Raw genomic sequence first — 18,439 nt, forward strand, 5'->3', positions numbered from 1 at the left:
CTCCTCCGTTCAATAATATAGTATCAGAAAACGTCTTACAATATACTCCCTCTGTTCTAAAATTGGTACATAGTTGAGTCATCTATTTTGAAACGGAGGGAGTATGACCGAGGGAGTATTGTTTCTTGTGTTCATTGTATGATGGAAGATTAAAATAGAATAAAATAATAATCCAATTCCATGACCGACGAGGGCAACAGCAAAACGACGAAAGAGCAGCAACAGGAGGAAGACCGAGACATGTTCCACGGGCCGTCCATCTACAAACCAACGGCGGATGCGTGTTCACGCGTCTTTGAACACCCGAAACGATTAATTAAGCTCGTGGTCGTCACAAACGCAACTATTCCCAGGCCATCCCATTTCCAATCCCCCCACCCTTCCTCTCTCTCCCCCGCCCCTCGCCGTCGCCGGAGAGAGAGAGAGGGACGCGGCCGCGGGAGAAGAAGGAGGGAAGATGATGATGACACGGGCCTCCATGGGGGCCATGGAGGGCGCGGCGCTGGACGAGGTGGTGCGGCGATTGGTCGAGGGCGGCCGCGGCGGGCGGCAGGTGCAGCTGTCCGAGGCGGAGATCCGGCAGCTCTGCGTCGACGCCAAGCGGGTTTTCCTGTCCCAGCCCAACCTCCTCCGCATCCAGGCCCCCGTCAAGATCTGCGGTGATTATTAAACAAATCGTTTCTAGCTTTGTTTTTGCTCCTTTCCAAATTACTAGTATATGTAGTTTTGATTTTGATGGTGTTTCTTTCATAGAACGAATAGGTTTGTTGGTAAATTTTTAGGCGATGTGGAGAATCTGTGAATCATGAAGGGATTTGGTACACCTTGGTGGCGTCTGGTGGAATTTAGGGATAAGAAAAGGATGGGTGCCCTTACAAGGGATGATGATCTCTTTGTACTATGATGATAATGCCTGATTTGAGCTTCCTAGGCCTTAACCATTAATGCTTAGTCGTAGGTACTCCTAGGGATGCAAGTGATAAGTGATAACCGTGAAAGCCCGCATATAAGTACATTAAAAGTCAACCTTATGTGAATGTCAAAGGAGAAATTACAATAAGTTGATTTTGTGTATTACTTATGAACGTGCTTCGCGGGTTGCCCTGCCCGCAGCCCGCTTGCATCATTAGGGTACTCTCACTTTGGCTGCTGGCGCCATTTGTTTTGCTCATTTTTTAACATGTGAATTCATGATGGAGTTGCTTGGTTACTGAGCTGAGGTGGGATTGTTGGCCATATTGGGAGCTGTGGTGGATGGTCAAGTTGCTGCTCATTGTCCATTAAATTTGTTTGCATGAGCTGGTGACATTGTGACCAATAGTGCTGTTGTTGGTTCTACACTGGGTTTGGTCGGTATGGTATTGTAGTCCGTACGTCCCTCTGGTGTCAGGAAGCACAAAGTAACATCATGCATAACAACCCTACCAAATTTTCAAAGTAAAATAACACAAAAAGGGTAGGCAAATTGTGAACCCTGGGCTGCAATATATCATAATAAACTTGGCAACAGGTTTGCAGAAGACTTCTCTTCACCTTCAATATGTCAATTGCCTTCTTCACTCTCCTCCACCCTAGCAGGGCTTCTGGATGCTGCATAATACCCAGAATTTTATACAAATGGTCTGTATACTGCCCGAAACCCTACCATCAATTCATTTCATTTCAAACTTCCCATAATGCCTAGCATGTAGCCCACAGGCCACAGCCTGAAGGATAAATAACCATCAATTTGTCTGTGTACAATCCTCCCTCCCCAAGCCATCAAACAGTGAAATCTTCCTGAGACTGAGACGAAACAAACAATTGGGCGAACAAAATCGATATGGTTTTGATCCCTGACACAACACGATAATCCTCCCCTTGGCAGTTCCTCTTTCAACCAAACATCCAAGTGAAGTTTATTATCGAAGATTTGCCAGTGGAAAAATCTTGTTCTTTATTTGGTTTTTGCAGACCACACACTGACCATTCTGTAACTGGTAACTGCTCACTTTCTGTAGAAGGATCTTGTAGAAATCTCATTATTATTTTCTCTAGTCCCGAGCTAATAACATCCTGAATTACACATCCTCCAACCTGTATATCAAATCATTCCACATGTTAACCTAATAACCTCTACATCTCCTGACATCTTTGATTCACCTGCCATATTTCATCCTAGCAACAATCAACCACCGGCATAAATTTGAGCAAATTTGAAAATTACATGATAGTGAATACTGGCATGTACAACCTTTATAGCTCTACCATTGTACAGATTATCTGCTAAGGAGCTTTGTCAGTGCAATCCCTTTGAGTTAATCTCGTTTGTGTGATAAAGATTTCTTTCTGCATAAAGTTTAGAGCTTCTTAATATTCTTTTCATTATTATTGTAATTTATTTTACACATCTTCACAGAAAACTCTAGTCTTACCTCATATGATGATACCTTCAGGTGATATCCATGGTCAGTTTGTTGATCTTCTAAGGTTGTTTGATTTGGGTGGTTATCCTCCAACCTCAACCTATGTATTCCTCGGAGACTACGTAGATAGAGGCAAACAGAGCTTGGAAACTATATGCTTACTGCTGGCATACAAAATAAGGTACCCTGACAAGGTTTTCCTGTTAAGGGGGAACCATGAAGATGCAAAAATCAACAGAGTTTATGGTTTCTATGATGAATGCAAGAGGAGGTTCAATGTTCGACTGTGGAAGATATTCTCTGATTGCTTCAACTGCCTGCCTATTGCAGCACTCATTGACGACAAGATACTGTGCATGCATGGTGGCCTTTCACCTGAACTGACTAACCTGGACCAAATAAAGGATATTGAGAGGCCGGCTGAGATTCCTGATTATGGTCTCCTGTGTGATTTGCTTTGGTCTGATCCTAGCCCTGACGGAGAAGGGTGGGGTGAGAGTGACAGAGGTGTTTCATGTACGTTTGGTGCAGATATGCTTATAGAGTTTTTGGAAAAAAATGATCTTGATCTTATCTGCCGAGCCCATCAGGTTTGTGAACACTTAGTCGAACTTATGTTATTTTCTGGATTATTGTTATTCTCGAGCTTTACTTACAGTAACTGCATGTACCATGAATGCCCTTAGGTGGTAGAAGATGGTTACGAGTTCTTTGCACAGCGGAGATTAGTCACAATCTTCTCAGCTCCAAATTATTGTGGGGAATTCGATAATGTAGGTGCTCTGTTGAGCATAGATGAAAATCTAATGTGCTCATTTCAAATCTTGAAGCCAAATGAAACAGGCACACCGCGTGTGAAAAGACAAATCCCAAATAAGGTAAATCAACTAGCTTCAGATTGGATTCATATTCTACTATGTACTACAAGTTGAGCCTGTGGAGATAGAATGTTTTATCATTGCATCATCATTACTGACTAGAGTAATAGAAAAGTAGAAACCATGATTTACAAAACGGAAGAAAATTCGATGATAATGCCTCTGATGCACAAGTTCTGCTGTGGTTTGCTGGTTCTGTTAATTCTTGCATAATCCAGTCATCCGCTCTTTTTTATTGAACATACAATAGCTGCACAGTGGGCCGGTACATTAAAAAAATTCTAAATTCTAATGCCATCTCGTTGTTGCTTCTGTATGTTCATGAGGAAAATTTGTGGATAACACTACCACAGAGAGCGATAGTGAATTGATAATGTAATTGAGGATATTCCTTCATTCAATCTTTGATCAAGAAGGGGCTATTCAATGTGTTCATTCTGTGATTCCATCAACTATTACAGTACACTTTAGCTACCCAACCAGTTAGGTCTTGAATAACCATAGGCCTAGGGAAACTTCACAGTAGATATCATGGCGACCTACTCGGTAGGTTTGTTTAGTTGATGAGAATGGAAGTGATAAGTAGGTTAGTGTTGAGCTATTCCCACAAACACCCAATGATCAGAATGATTAGTACTCCAGGACTGCATTAACCCTTCCAATATGCATATCTTAATCAATTGATCTGTGACCATCAAATAGCTACTACATGTGAACTACCCAAGATGCAAAATACAGTAGTCTCTACCTACGATAACATATCCTGAATAAAATATCTGATAAGTTCTATTCCCTCCATTCACAAATATAAGATGTTTTGGATATTTCAATATAGACTACATACGGACTGAAATGAGTGAACAAACACACTGAAATGTGTCTATATACATCCAATTAAAAAAAAAGAGTTAGAATATCTTATATTTGTGAACAGAGGGAGTACTTCACCAGATTTGGGATCTCAAATGTATGATTTGAAGGCAACAGAACTGATTATATTTCCTTTTTACCTTAACAGCCAGCAATTGGGGGAAGTGCCTGATCTGATAAACATCCAATTCCTTCAATATTACCATTGTCAGCTCGAAGGGGGTGATCTGATCTATTGTTTGGATCCACCAGGGCATGGCAATATTCATCCACCAGCCAATTGTCTTGCTTAACCACCCTTAGTTGCCGAGCATTTGTAAATGTCCATTGGCTCTGCACTTGTTTTCTCTGTACAGAATTAGGCCGGATTTAACAGCACCACCTATTCTGGTTGTTCTTGCTTGCGCGGCATCTGTTTTTGTAAGTTACTTTTGTGGTACATTTTTGCCTGTGGATGTTGATAGCTTCTGTTTGTGAGCATCTATTATTTGCCCTATGTTTGTGAGGTGACGTCTTGCCAACTTGTTCTACACTTGTACTTATCTACTACTACAATCTTGTGGTCTGTGAGGGAAGGTCTCCAAGGTTCTTATGACCTTGTTTGTTTTTTCTTCCATTTTTTGTACTCATCATCATCGCTCAAATTTGGTGAAAGTCGCCAACTACTGTATTTCGGCAATGGTGCGGATTAGAGAAACGGAGTTCATTTTCAAGCTCACGTCGGTCTATAGCCCCACTGATTATGCGCGCAAAGACGCTTTCTTTGATGAGCTTGCTAGTCAGAAGCCGCCGGCGGGTGTGGCATGGCACGTGTCTGGCGATCTCAACCAAATCTATCGGGCTAGGGACAAAATAACAGAAACATCAATAGGAGTCGTATCACCCGCTTCCGGAATGCCCTACAAGCTCACGAACTTAAAGAAATCCATCTGCAGAATTGAAGATTCACTTGGAGCAATGAGAAAGGGAACCCTACCCTCTGCAAACTTGATTCGTTTTTTTGCAACGCGGAATGGGACACAACCTTCAACAACCACGTCTTGCATGCTCTCTCATCATCGCTGACCGACCACTGTCCACTCTTGCTTGCTGATGAGAGGGGGCCTCGGAGGCCTAGAACAGGTTTGAGAACTTCTGGGCCTTTATGCCTAGATTCAATGATGTCGTCCTCAAAGCTTGGAATGAGCATTGTGAGCACTCGGAACCGTATCAGCTGTTGTTCCATAAAATAAAGAAGACGACCACTCGTCTCACCGAATGGAGCAGGAGGCTGTTCTTCAAGGCAAAGATCCACCACCACGCGACCCTCTTGGTCATTCTACAGCTTGGCATGACTCAAGAAAATCAGCCATTATCCCTTGAAGAGCTGGACCTGCGTGCTAGACTAAAGAAACAAGTTGTAAGCCTGGCGGTTCTTGAGAGGGCCCGGAAGAAGCAATGTGCCAGAGTGGCCAACCTGAGGGAGGGAGACGCAAGCACCAAAAATTTTCACCGGCGCATAAATGCGAGAAGACGAAAGAACCACATTCATCAGATAAAGCATGAGCATGGTTGGGTGACCGAGCATGAGGCGAAGGAGAAAATCCTTCATGAGCACTCTCTGAGGTCATGGGAAGGGGAGACACAAGCACTAAGGACTTCAATCGGGATGATCTTAACACTGTGTCGCATGATCTGCAGGAGTTGGGGGCGGCCATCACGGAGGAGGAGGTCAGAAATTCCATTGATGAGATGCCTAGCGACAAGGGACCCGGGCTGGATGGATTCACAGGCATGTTTTCAATAAATGTTGGGACATTATAAAAGTGGACATCATGAGGGTCATTCATCTATTTGACTCCCTCCACACATCAAACCTTCATTGGCTCAACTCCGCCAACGTGATCCTTTTGCCCAAGAAGGAGGATGCGGAGGGCGTCTCCGACTACCGCCCCATTAGCCTCATCCATGCCATCACTAAGATTATTGCGAAGGTACTCTCCATTCGGCTCAGTCCGCACATGGATGTCCTTGTTTCCACCGCCCAGAGTGCCTTTATCAAGAGGAGAAGTATTCATGATAATTTCATGTATGTCTGGAATTTTGCGAGACGGCTGCACATGTGGAAAACGCCCGCACTCCTATTCAAGTTGGACATCTGGAAGGCCTTCAATTCGGTCAAGTGGGAGTTTATTCTCGAGCTTCTCCAAAAGGGGTTCCCAAGCAAGGTTCGGAATTGGATCGCCGCACTTCTCTACACTTCCTCCTCCCGGATCCTTTTGAATGGGGTGGCTGGGCCGACGATCATACATGACCAGGGCCTCCGCCAAGGTGAACCACTTTCGCCTCTCCTCTTTGTGCTTGCAATCGACCCTCCTACAACAGATTCTGGAGCTCGCAACACGGAAGGGCTCTTCCACAAGATTCGTGGTAGGAGGGCCATGGTGAGAACATCCCTCTGCGCGGATGATGCGGCCATGTTTATGGCCCCTATCAAGAGAGATGTTGGCAACCTGACGTCAATTCTAAAGGGATTTGGGGAGGTGACCGGTCTTTGCACCAACTTCCAGAAGAGCTCAGTTGTGCCCATTCGCTGCTCCCGCGTAGAGTTTTCCTGCGACTAGGACCTCCTTCCCAATGAGATACCTGGGCCTCCCGCTCTCGATCTGGCAACTCAAGAAGATGGACCTACAATTTTTGGAGGACAAGGTTGCCAACAAACTGGTTACTTGGGAGGGCCAAAACATTACTACCATTGGCTGCACAACCCTTGTCAGGTCTGTGACCACCTCCCAGGTGATATACTTTATCACACCGCCTGTCGTCCCTTCGGGCACGCTACACAATGTCAACACGCTTGAGCGGGCATTTTTATGGCCCGGTTCGGACAAGACCACAAGGGCTAAGTGTAAGGTCAACTGGGAGATGGTTTGCTGTCCGATTCAGTATGGAGGTCTTGGGGTGCTGAACACTAACAAATTTGCTCGGGCCCTGAGATTGCACTGTCCTTGGTTTGAATGGAAGGAACCAAGGAAGATGTGGGTGGGCACCGAAAACCCATGCAACGAGGTCGACCTTGACTTCTTCTACGCCTCCACCACCATCATTATGGGGAATGGGGCTAGAACGCCATTCTGGGACTCCCCATGGTTGCTAGGGCGCAAACCCAAGGAGATTGCACCACTCATTTATGAGGCATCCTCGAGAAAAAACTGAAAGGTGCGGGAAGCTATTAAGGACAATGCTTGAATTTTAAAGATAAGGCCAGACACCGTGGTATCCGTCGACCACATAAGGGAATTCTTTACCCTTTGGGTGCTTTTACATGACGTCAATCTTGAGAGCACTCTGAGGACGACATCATCTGGAAGCACATGACTAATGGGCAATACTCAGCCGCCTCCGCTTATAAAGCGCAATTCTTGGGCATGGTTAACTCTCCCGTGGAGCAAATGGTGTGGAAGGCTTGGGCACCACGAAAAGCCAAGTTTTTTGCCTGGCTTACTTTACAAGACCGGATTTGAATGGCGGATAGATTGGATAAGTGTGGGTGGCAAAACTGTGGTCATTGCCCTCTCTGTGGGAGGGGGCAAGAAACATGGGCTCACCTTTTCTTCAAGTGCCGCTTCACCAATAGGCTGCCGAGACTGGTCATCAACAAGCTGAGTCTTGATGGACCCTTCTACTTGGCACCTAGAAGCTCCCGTCAGGGAATGGTGGGCGAACAGGACTGGCTTGGGTATTCCCAAAAGGAAGGCCATGGCCTCCCTCACAATGCCAGTTTTATGGACTGTCTGAAACGAGAGGAACACACGCATCTTCCGTCACAAGAGCGCGCCGCCGCCGATCCTACTCAACAACATTCTTACCTAGGCTAGACTTTGGGTGACAGTGGGAGCTAAGAAACTAGGGGACATTTTAGACGTGAATAGTTGCCATGTGGCGTGTTATCATGGGGTTGTAAACAATCAAACTCTATTCTCCTCTTAATTAATTTATGAGGCAAATCTTTTGCCTCCGTTTCAGAAAAAAAAGTATAATTTGGTCCATATATCATCATGATTCTAGTAAATAATTCTGAGATGGACTTCAAAAATATCAGTGAACTATTGTCAAGTATTTGCACAAGATGTTTTGCATTTTAGAAAGGATTACGATGTCACCCATGGAACCCCGGCCCCAGTGGATTCGTCCCTGCCATGATCTTGTTAAGGGCATGTAGGGGTGCGGCGGACGTGTCGAGCATGGGGTAACGGAGAGCTTGCTCATGGCCCGGACCCGGGGCTACTTCGCTGTCGTCGTTGATGTTGGAAGCAGTGTGTTCCCGTCCAGTAACGGAGTCAAGATTCGAGTATAGGGGGGGGACCGAGTACGTATATTGATCAAATCTTGTTGATAATTACTAGTTGCTTCTATTAAAATTGTTGATCGTGGGGGTGGGTGGGGGGGTGGGGGGCAGGCCCCTGCTCATCCCCACTGGCTCCGCCCGAATCCCGTCAGCGTCAGGGTCATGAGCTCGATCGTGCTAAGTAATCTTCATCGCACCCATAAACTGTGGATGGCCTAACTCTATCGATACATGTGCTGCAATTCACCGCACTGGCATGTGGCATGCATGTGTTTCCCGCCAGTATGTACGTCCACCTCAAAAACATACGCAACCACTGTTTTCTCTTGAAAGGTTACGCACCTACTGGTAAGTAGAAAAGCACCATAAGTTCAAATAAAAGCAGAAAAGCTTCATATATTGCTGTAGCTGATCGTACGTGTGCATGCATGCATGCTTGCACAGACAAAACGTGCAGCATTATTAGCACCTGCAATGGCATGCATTATTGGTTGATTAGTTGCGTATGGACCGATGGTCCTTGCCTAGGTAGCTCTCTCAATCGACACACATCATAGAGCAAGTATGTATGTGATCCACGTAAAGACTAAAGAGCTAGCTAAAGCCGTGTGATCATCACCGCACGCACTGCGTACGTGTTGGATGAAACGCACCGCACGTACGCCGGTCTAGCCAGCTATGTCGATCCGTGGTCGGCACGCTTTTACACGGTGGATACGCGTGTACGTATGCCGAAACGTCCGCCATTGCTTTATGATTTTATGCTTTTCTGTGGGCGTACACGCTCACCACTTTATTATTCCTTCTTTTTCTCCCGTCTTCGGTGCACGTCTCGCGTGAGACAATTGGCCGAAAAAAAGCTACTAATAATAAGCTCGGTTGTTCGTTATGGCTACAGCGGCAAACACATGTACATAGTACATGATTGACACTTTGATAGGATGGATGGATCCTGGATCCACGGCGTACGTACGGCTACAATAATGCGTGCTCCGACCTCAACTTTCTTCATTTAGTTTTTTTTTTGCATATATAAAGCGATAAAGAGCTTTACGTCTAAGCAAGCTTTGTCCACAGGATATTTTGTTTTATAGGGTCTACGGATCTGCGTACTGCACGTGTGTTGTGTTTCTTAGGCTTTTCGACGGATTTATGTGATAGACCCATATCATATGAACGCGTGCGTGTATTTAAGCACGTGGTTTCTTTTGCGGGTAAGCAATGCATACATGCACATGTAGTGACCTCCAAAATGCAAGAATGGTTATAAAGCCCACATATAAGTCCACGACAAATCGAGTACCGAAATAGACAAGTTTGAAGATTTTAACGAGACGAGGATCAATATCGGAGGCGACTAGGGCAGTGGAAATGATGGATCTCGTCGTCCTTCGTCTCTTCTCTTGAATTACTGGTAGACATGATTACTCATTTGATGAATTTTCTTCTAGATCGGATGCGTTTGTGTGATGGGGGCACTTAGTGCATTATGTAAAAGTGACCAATCATCTAAGAGGGCATTGTTTGTTGAAAAGATGCCAGGAGACTGAATGTTTAATATATGATTGATGTCAACACCATGCTAGGTCCAAACTGTTCTTCTACCAAACTAATAACTAAACAGAAAACTAGCATATGCAATTTATGTAGTGCTATAAAATTTGATGAGTGTTTACATATGATTAGATTCCATACCATCTCAAGGAAAACAAAATCAGGTGATCCTTGATGTTATGGTCACTGCATACTTTTGTTGCATCACAACAAAACCATTGTGGTGCAAGGATAACATTACATAGTTTTTTTATGTTTGCCTTTGACCTGGTTTGTTATCTGGTCATATATAGGCAGTCATTATTGTGACTAGAATATTCAGGAATAATGCAAGTGCTACTTTCTTTTGGTCAATTATAAATGTTTGAACAGTTATTTACATATGGTAATATCGCAACCCAACTCAAAGATATACACCATGCAGTCCTAATATATGTTTTCCTTCCACCACATGCCTTTGTTGCATCAGCAAAGACATTGAGGGGAAGGGATAACATTTCAGGGTTGCTTCATTTGTTTTCCTTGGTTTGGATTGTAATCTGGCCATATATATGTAGTCCATTTGTCACGATTTTAGAGCCGGTCATTACAAGTTAGTGTCATATGCAAGCCTACGACCATTTAAATTGAGTGTTCATTGTTAAGCTTTATTTTATCAATGTCACCTAGTTGCGAAGGTGAAGATGCAACCAAGAAGGTAACGACTTTATCTTCTTTCCTTATGACACCACAATCAGTTTAATTGTCATATAGGTGAATTGATGTATATGCATGACATATGGATGAACCGAATATTGTACTAACTTGTTGGTTATATATATGATGTATGGGATGGATATGGATGAATTTTTACTTGTATCCATGTGCATGATGTGAATGGATTGGTTAGTCGTGCTGTGTCTGAAGCACTTTGATGTCAATTGTTGCTATATGTGTGAATGCGATATGGCATCAAAGAGCAGGGTTTGCTCTGCAACACATTCAGAGAGGGGGCCACCAGACAGAAGACACCATGGAAGAACCCACTTAGTGTATTATTAGAAAGATATCGATATGAGACTGGGTCGGTTGCAGAAACCTGCCAGGGTAGAAAGGTCACAATCTGAGACGGGTTTATGTCCACCACTGAAAGAAGGTACTAATTACCTATAAGCGCGGCGGGTGGAAAACCGGTCACGTGTATCTAATCTAGGCCCGCCTCAAATAGGAATTTTATTAACTAGTGGCAGCGAATGCTCTAGCTGATTTTCATGCAGCATATATAAACTGTTCAGTGTCAACTGCTGTGGTACTACTTCTTTTATCTCATCTTTTGGCTGCAGTTCTGCATAGAAAACAAACGATACAGTTTGAAGTGACATCTTTGTTTGGCGAGCTTTCGCTGTGGGAGAGTACATATAATAGCGTGCGTATAGTGAAGCTCGATCGAGGAAACAATCGGCAGCAGGTAATGTGACTGCTGTGTTCCAAACTTCGCACATGCATTACCGATCCTTCTAACAGAAAAGGTTTAGTTGTAGTAGTGTCAGATCGAACTCAAAGACGACCTAATTGTCAGGTACATTTCAGACGTGACAGCTACAATTCTATTTAACCAGAACTAAGGTACCTTTCTATGATGGACTAAAATCTTCCATGAGTGAATTAGTCCAGGCGTGCTGTGACAATCAAGTAATCGCAGGACAAGTATGCCGAAAGTAAATTTGCTGGTTTTGTAGTATGATAAGAGCATCTACATCCGTATATATCAAATATGGTCCCTCAAACGTCCATGGCCAGGTAGTGACCGGGCATGCCCCAAATTTTACTTATTGCATCCGGACATCTCATACTAGATTCTTAAATCCATATAAAGACATGCAAACAAAATAACCCACGTACTACGTCGATCATCAAGTTACTCGTTGGATATGTCGACAATCTCCGTGCCCGACTCCGTAGGATTGGCGGCAGCTGCAGCTCTGGCTCGTCCGGCGCCTTCGGCTACTCCGCTCCGGCCTCCTCTGCCTATATCTTCGCGTCGAGTTCGGCGAAGGGCGCGTCGGACTCCGCCTGCTCCCGCCGGAGGAACGCCCAGTTGGCCTCCAATAGGCCTCATCCTGGATGGACTCCAGCATGGCCTGCTGCTCCGCCATCTTGTCGGACCGGGCGACGGTGAACTCTGCCTCTGCCTGCTCCATGTTGAAGCCCGACAACTGTTGCTCCGGCTCCTCCGACTCCTCCACCTCCATGGGCGCTAGCTCATCCTCATCCTCTTCCCCCCGATCGCTCCTCCTCCTCCTCCCCCTCCTCCGGCTCCGGCGAGTCCGGAGGCAGCCCGGCAGCGATGCGGGCTGCGCGGGCGTCTTGTCTCGCCCGGATCTCCTGCTGCATCTCGGCGCAGCACTCCGGCGTGAGCATTGCGTAGTAGGTGATCTTACTCCGGACCATGGAGGAGCACCAGAGCATGGGCAGAGCACCAGAGCGGGAGAGGGAGGAGGTGGAGATGGGCTCGGACTGGTGGCGCGGAGAGGGGGAAGGTGGATGGACTAGGGTTGCACGACTCCGGCCGGCTTAAATAGGTCGATTTGCTCTTGGGTGGCGAGCCGGAACGACGCCACACGGCGTTCACACCGCAGTGACAAAGGAGGCGTCCATCGGACCACTGGGTTTCCGGGAGAGTCCACGTGAGACCCCTTCGTCAGTCCTTCGTGGCGGACGTGCCCGGACGTCCCCATATCCGCCCCAAATTTTGGCTGTATATGAGGGTTACCGGTCATCCTGGGCGTTTGAGGCCCGTTTGAGGGGGCCATTTGGGTCACAAAAACGTTGCCGGTCGGCTCGCCCGGACGTATGAGACGGGTTTGGGGCGCCCGGCTGTAGATGCTCTAACACCGTCATTTTTCCCACAAAAAAATACACCCCCCCACGACCACAAAAAAATACACCATCATTTCAAGTTACTTTTCCTTCAAAGAAAATCCAAGTCTTGAAGAAAAATCATTCTTGCTAAATGTGCAGAGTAACTTTGCCAAGTCTTACTCGTTAATTCTATCCTTTTGTCCAGTCCTCGCAAAATAAGAGTAGTCTATTCCTTAATTTCATCTTTTCGCCCTTTGCCACAAAATAAGAATCATCTTTTCACCTGAATGGGAAAGAATATAAGCAAAGAGAAATATTATCATTATCTTTTTGTTGGAGCATAGAAAATTTTATATGTGTCAGTTCCTTACAATGCATAACTACCACTGATTTCTTGAGAAAACAAAAGGTAGTGACCACATGTACTTAGATTAAAACAAGCACGACAGAAAGACTACAAGAAAGAGAGAATCGAATTGACAGTCATGCATGTCATTTCCAAAGATATGGACCAAAGATATCGTTGGAGGCCAAGAAATGAAGAAATATATATAATTTATGTCAGAGAATCTAACAAATGAATAAGTGGTAATATGCTTTGTGCATACCTAGCTAGCTAGTATTGCAATTTGCAAAAGATGACATGAATTCATCGTGCTTGGTGCGCTCGGTCTCTCTGGTCTACTGGTGCTGTTATATGCAAGGTGCTCCACTTTGATCGACTTAGTTCTCAGATTAATTAACGCAATATGACATTTAGAAGAAAAAAAATGCTAGAGATCATCCCTAAATATATATGCATGCCTCGAGTGAAATTTCTCTACTATGATTCAACAACTAAATAATTTTCATTGTAGAGAACAACTAATTAAAAGCTAGATGTTCTGTAAAATGTTTGCCTAAATATTTGCAGTTGATGAGTCCTTGTTAATGCTTGATTTGCATGTTGGTTAAAAAAATGAGGATCAGGCTCCGTGGTCTCCAACAGGCACATTGCCTGATTTTCTTTCATTGAAAAAGATAGAAAAAGAAGCATGGCCTGGGGTGGGAACAAAGGCAATCTTAATTATAATTATCCAAAGTAAGTTAGGGTGTTCCATTTTGTTTGATCAGCTTGAGATTCCGGCTCATTTTGCGGTTGCTAAACTATGGGTTTTATTTTGTGTGTGGAAAGGATAAAGTATATTATGAAAATTCACCAGAAATACAAAGCATCCCAAACGTAATAAAAATTACATCGAGATTCCGATACCACCGAACAACCACTACTACCGTCAGAAGTAGCCACCGCCGCGCCACTGTCGCCGCTCCTCTACTAAAGCAGGCTCGACCTTGTCAAAACAACCAGGAAGTCTTCGTGCATGTGTTCCTAAGTACCAACGCCTTGGAGCCACAGTCGTCGCGATTGAACTCTTGCATAGAGTTGAAGCACCTGACACCAAATCTTGTCACATGACGAGAATGCTAACCTCACCACCCCAAGAAGAAGGCATGAATCTATGTTGGAGCACCATTGATTACGTCCAAACAGACGAACTCGAGGATGATTGAATTCCGAAAGACAAACTCAAAGAAGAAGCGCCGACATCCGCCCGAGCACAACACCTACGAGGACCAAAAATCCTTAGGCCTCTTTTGGTTCATAGGATAGGATTATCATAGGAATAGGAATTTTGTAGAAAATGAGATGACATGTATCTCAAATCCTATGAGTAGGAATAGGAAACGAGATGTCATTTGGTTGACACCAAAGGAATTTTTCCATTGAGTCTAGGCTCATTTTTATTTTCCTATGAAATGTGGAGGATAGAAACCAATCCTATGTAGGAATAGGAATCTATTCCTATGAACCAAAGGGCTTCAAAGAAAAAAAAATCCTAAAAGAATCATATCCTCTAAAATTTCTATGAAATTCCTCTAAACCAAAGGAGGCCTTAACCTAAACTACTAACTGGAGTGGAGGCACCTGAATTCTCTGCACTATCGGCCGCCAGAGCGTACGTGTTTGGCAGAGGGGAGGCAAATCCACGGGCTTGCCAATGAACTCCGAAGGGAAAAGTTTGCCCTAGCCGCTTAGGGTTAGGGGTGAAAATGAGGGAAGCCCCGTGACTAGTTGGTGGCTAAACTATGTTGTTATAACCGTCTTGTATAATCATAATCTATTATAGGAAATAGCCATGGAAATAAGACGGCGTAGTTAGCCAAATAATAAAATAGAAAATAACTAGTATGACAACTAAGATTATTATAATCACTGCCATAACATTTCGTAGTTGATAGATTGAAAATATTTAAATGGTAATATAATTATACTATTCTCACATAGTGATCTAGATGTTTCAAGTCTATTTGCAATGAAGTTTGAAGAATCTGATTGTGAGGTCGAGGGGTCTATGTGGGGTGTCTTCCCGCACTCCTTTGAGGCAGCCCCAACAACATCTTGGGTTTTGCTCTCCGGCTCGGGCCTTGCTTCAACATTGACGAGGCTAGAGAGGATGTACATGAGTTGAGCCGGCGGCGGTCGCTTCGGGCAGCACCGTCAACGCATGGTTGGCGACTGGATCCTTTATTGCTCTGCAGACGGCTTCTCCTCCGGGTGGACCGAGGCCACAACGACTTCCTGACCACGAACAACAAAGTCAGGCCAACTCCGGCGGTGGAGCGACACCAGTGGCTCATTTGAAAGTAGAAGACGATTGGTACCCCAAGGACCTTGATGCAATTCTTATTTTATTTAGCTTTGCTTTGTAATGCTTGACTTTGGCTAGTGGATCTGGTGGCTTCTTCGCAAAATAAAGTACGTAGAAAAAGAAAGAATGTAACCCAAAAATATTTTTCAGAAAAAAGTATTAAATGCATTCATTCTTTATTCCCCCCCCCCCAAAAATAAAAAGAATGAATGTATTAAAAAAATAAAAAGAATGAATGTATTAAAAAATAAAAAGAATGAATGTATTTAATACCTTTTTCTGAAAAATATTTTTTGGTTCAACACACAAAAAAGAGTTATTTCAATGCATGTGTGCCTGAAGAAACAACAACACGTATAGTTGCAACAGGAGACACTGTTCACTTGGTTGAGATCCCAATGGACATTGTATGATGGATGGTGTTGGAGGACATCCCCTAATGGGGAGAAAATCTTGTATACAGGACACACACTAGCCGGTATATTCTCACAGTTCTCATCAACAACGAGTGATCATCTATCTTTTGGCAGAAGCAAGATGAGTGAAGCACTACCTAGCTAGTTGGCTAGTTTCCAAAATGAGCTATAAGCACTGATCAAAGTGCTATGAAACCGCATCAAAACTTTCCCAAAGGGAAAAAAATATATTGCTAGTATTGCTCCTACTCGTTGCCCAAAGAAATAAAATGTGTGAACGAGAGCAAGCCAGAGAGGGGAAAAAATCGCCAGAAGGAAATAGAGAAAAGGCTAACATTATCGCCAAAAGAAAAAAGAGAAAAAAGCTATTAGTTAATCACTTACTTTCCTTTGAGACATAAACATACTTGCATTCTCCATCGATCTTTATATAAGGCACTCTCCTGTGACGCTCAAGTCTCAACTCAACCACTGAGAACTTCTCAATCGATCAGGAGTCGACCACTCAGGAGTCAGGACAAGGAGGTAGCCATGGCGACGGATGCAGGGAAGAAGGCGTATGTTGTTGCCATGGTGATCCAGGTGATCTACACCGGCATGTACGTCGTCTCCAAGGCGGCCTTCGATGGCGGCATGAACACCTTCGTCTTCATCTTCTACCGCCAGGCAGCCGCCACTCTCCTCTTGCTACCCCTCGCCATCCTCCTCGAGAGGTAATCAACTGACCATTTACTTACCTACTGCTTGATCAAGTCATGATTAGGAAGCTAAAGATCAGTGGCTATATATGCATAGATGCAATCCAACACCTATTAAAATTAGTTGATCCATCTTAACTAATATGAGTGAGGTCCATGACTGTTAATGATCTTGCAGGAGGAACGCGCCACCCATGTCACTGTGGTTGTTCACCAAGATCTTCATGTACGCTCTACTCGGGTAAGAACACGGCACCATTGACCTCCCTTTGAATTCATCATCTTCATCATCTATATACGTGTGAAAGTAACATGTATTGCACGTACGTTACGTACGTAGGAACACGGTGAGCATGAACCTGCACAACATCAGCCTCAAGTACACCTCGGCGACGGTGGCATCAGCCACGAGCAACTCCATCCCCGTCATCACCTTCCTCTTCGCCGTCCTCCTCCACCTCGAAGCCATCAAGCTCCGCGCCGCTTCGGGCACGGCGAAGCTCGCCGGCGTCGCGCTCTGCGTGGCCGGCATCCTCGTCATCGCCCTCTACGCCGGGCCGCCGCTCAGCCCCCTCAACCACCACCGCGCCTTCCACGCGCACGCCGCCGCCACGGCCGCCGGGAAGCAGGGGGAGTGGATGAAAGGCACGTTCCTGATGCTCCTGGCCAACGTGACGTGGTCCCTCTGGATCGTCCTCCAGGCGCGCCTCCTCAAGGAGTACCCCAACAAGCTGCTGGCCACGGCGCTGCAGTGCCTGCTAAGCACGGTGCAGTCGCTCGCGCTGGCCGCGGCCGTGACCGCTGGCGGCGGGGAGGACATGTCGGCTGCGTGGACGCTGCGGCTGGACGTGGGTCTCGTCGCAGTCGCCTACTCCGGGTTCGTGGTCACGGGGGTGTCCTTCTACCTGCAGGCGTGGTGCATCGAGAGGCGGGGCCCCGTGTTCCTGGCCATGTCTAATCCGGTGGGGCTCGTGCTCACCGTGTTCTGCTCCTCCTTCTTCCTCGGCGAGGTCGTCCACCTCGGCAGCGTCCTCGGTGGGGCGCTCCTGGTCGCCGGGCTGTACAGCGTGCTCTGGGGGAAGAGCAAGGAGCAGCCGGCGCCGCCCCCGCTTAGTGCAGCTCCTGCATCAGCAACCACCATGAAACAAGGATGCGATGGTAGCAATGCTCGCACCGGCGCCATGAACAAGGAAGATGACGACGAGGTGAAACCGGAGGAGGAGAGGAGAACCAAGCTGGATTCACAGGTGTAGCTGGGAAATACGTACTACAGAGTTACAGCAGCCATGCATCCTGCAGGCAGGCAGGTCGGCCACGAGGAGCTGTTTCGTCTGACAGAGACTCTTGAATGTAATGCATAATACAGCACTAGGAAATGCACGAGTAGTACTAGAAACTTTATGAACCATCGTCATCCAAGGGCTGAAACGCAAGTGGCAGAGGATAATTGCTGGTATGTAACGGGAGCGGCTATTTCTAAGATGACATGGGAAATTCATATTTCTAACTGGATGATTCAGCTTTGTTTTTATGCTGCCCACATTGTGCAATTTGATCGACTTATTACAAATAAATAACTTTTGGCGATTTAGAAATTTGCAACTCTGATATGAAAATGTTCAGAACTTTTGGCGATTTAGACACAACTTACGGTAAGAATTAATATATGATTAATTTGATCTGTCTTGGCCGGTTGGCACCTACATGTTCAGTACATGTTGGTCTCTCTTCACATGATTGTCACAAGTTTAAAAGAGGAC

At 45.4% G+C, this 18,439-nt stretch overlaps 2 protein-coding genes across 2 annotated transcripts; both read left to right on the top strand.

The window, feature by feature from the left end:
* Window positions 1-338: 338 nt before the first annotated feature.
* LOC123191618 (serine/threonine-protein phosphatase PP1) lies at window positions 339-4,723 on the top strand. Its single transcript, XM_044604285.1, has 4 exons — window positions 339-659; window positions 2,436-2,995; window positions 3,092-3,283; window positions 4,302-4,723. Exons 1-4 carry the CDS (start codon window positions 458-460, stop codon window positions 4,323-4,325), a joined length of 978 nt encoding a protein of 325 aa, XP_044460220.1. The 5' UTR covers window positions 339-457; the 3' UTR covers window positions 4,326-4,723.
* An 11,698-nt stretch (window positions 4,724-16,421) lies between these two features.
* Window positions 16,422-18,208, top strand: LOC123191629 (WAT1-related protein At5g64700). The gene is made up of 3 exons (XM_044604295.1): window positions 16,422-16,694; window positions 16,858-16,920; window positions 17,020-18,208. The coding sequence occupies exons 1-3, from the start codon at window positions 16,513-16,515 to the stop codon at window positions 17,930-17,932; spliced, it is 1,158 nt and encodes a 385-aa protein (XP_044460230.1). The 5' UTR covers window positions 16,422-16,512; the 3' UTR covers window positions 17,933-18,208.
* The last annotated feature ends 231 nt before the right edge of the window (window positions 18,209-18,439 follow it).

This window comes from Triticum aestivum, chromosome 1A (assembly GCF_018294505.1).
Source record: "Triticum aestivum cultivar Chinese Spring chromosome 1A, IWGSC CS RefSeq v2.1, whole genome shotgun sequence".
Classification (NCBI taxonomy): domain Eukaryota; kingdom Viridiplantae; phylum Streptophyta; class Magnoliopsida; order Poales; family Poaceae; genus Triticum; species Triticum aestivum.

Coding starts and splice junctions, on each gene's coding strand:
- LOC123191618 (XM_044604285.1), top strand. CDS start 458: ATGATGATGACACGGGCCTCCATGGGGGCCATGGAGGGCGCGGCGCTG. Junction 660..2,435: donor GGCCCCCGTCAAGATCTGCG/GTGATTATTAAA, acceptor TGATACCTTCAG/GTGATATCCATGGTCAGTTT. Junction 3,284..4,301: donor AAAGACAAATCCCAAATAAG/GTAAATCAACTA, acceptor TTACCTTAACAG/CCAGCAATTGGGGGAAGTGC.
- LOC123191629 (XM_044604295.1), top strand. CDS start 16,513: ATGGCGACGGATGCAGGGAAGAAGGCGTATGTTGTTGCCATGGTGATC. Junction 16,695..16,857: donor CTCGCCATCCTCCTCGAGAG/GTAATCAACTGA, acceptor ATGATCTTGCAG/GAGGAACGCGCCACCCATGT. Junction 16,921..17,019: donor TTCATGTACGCTCTACTCGG/GTAAGAACACGG, acceptor TTACGTACGTAG/GAACACGGTGAGCATGAACC.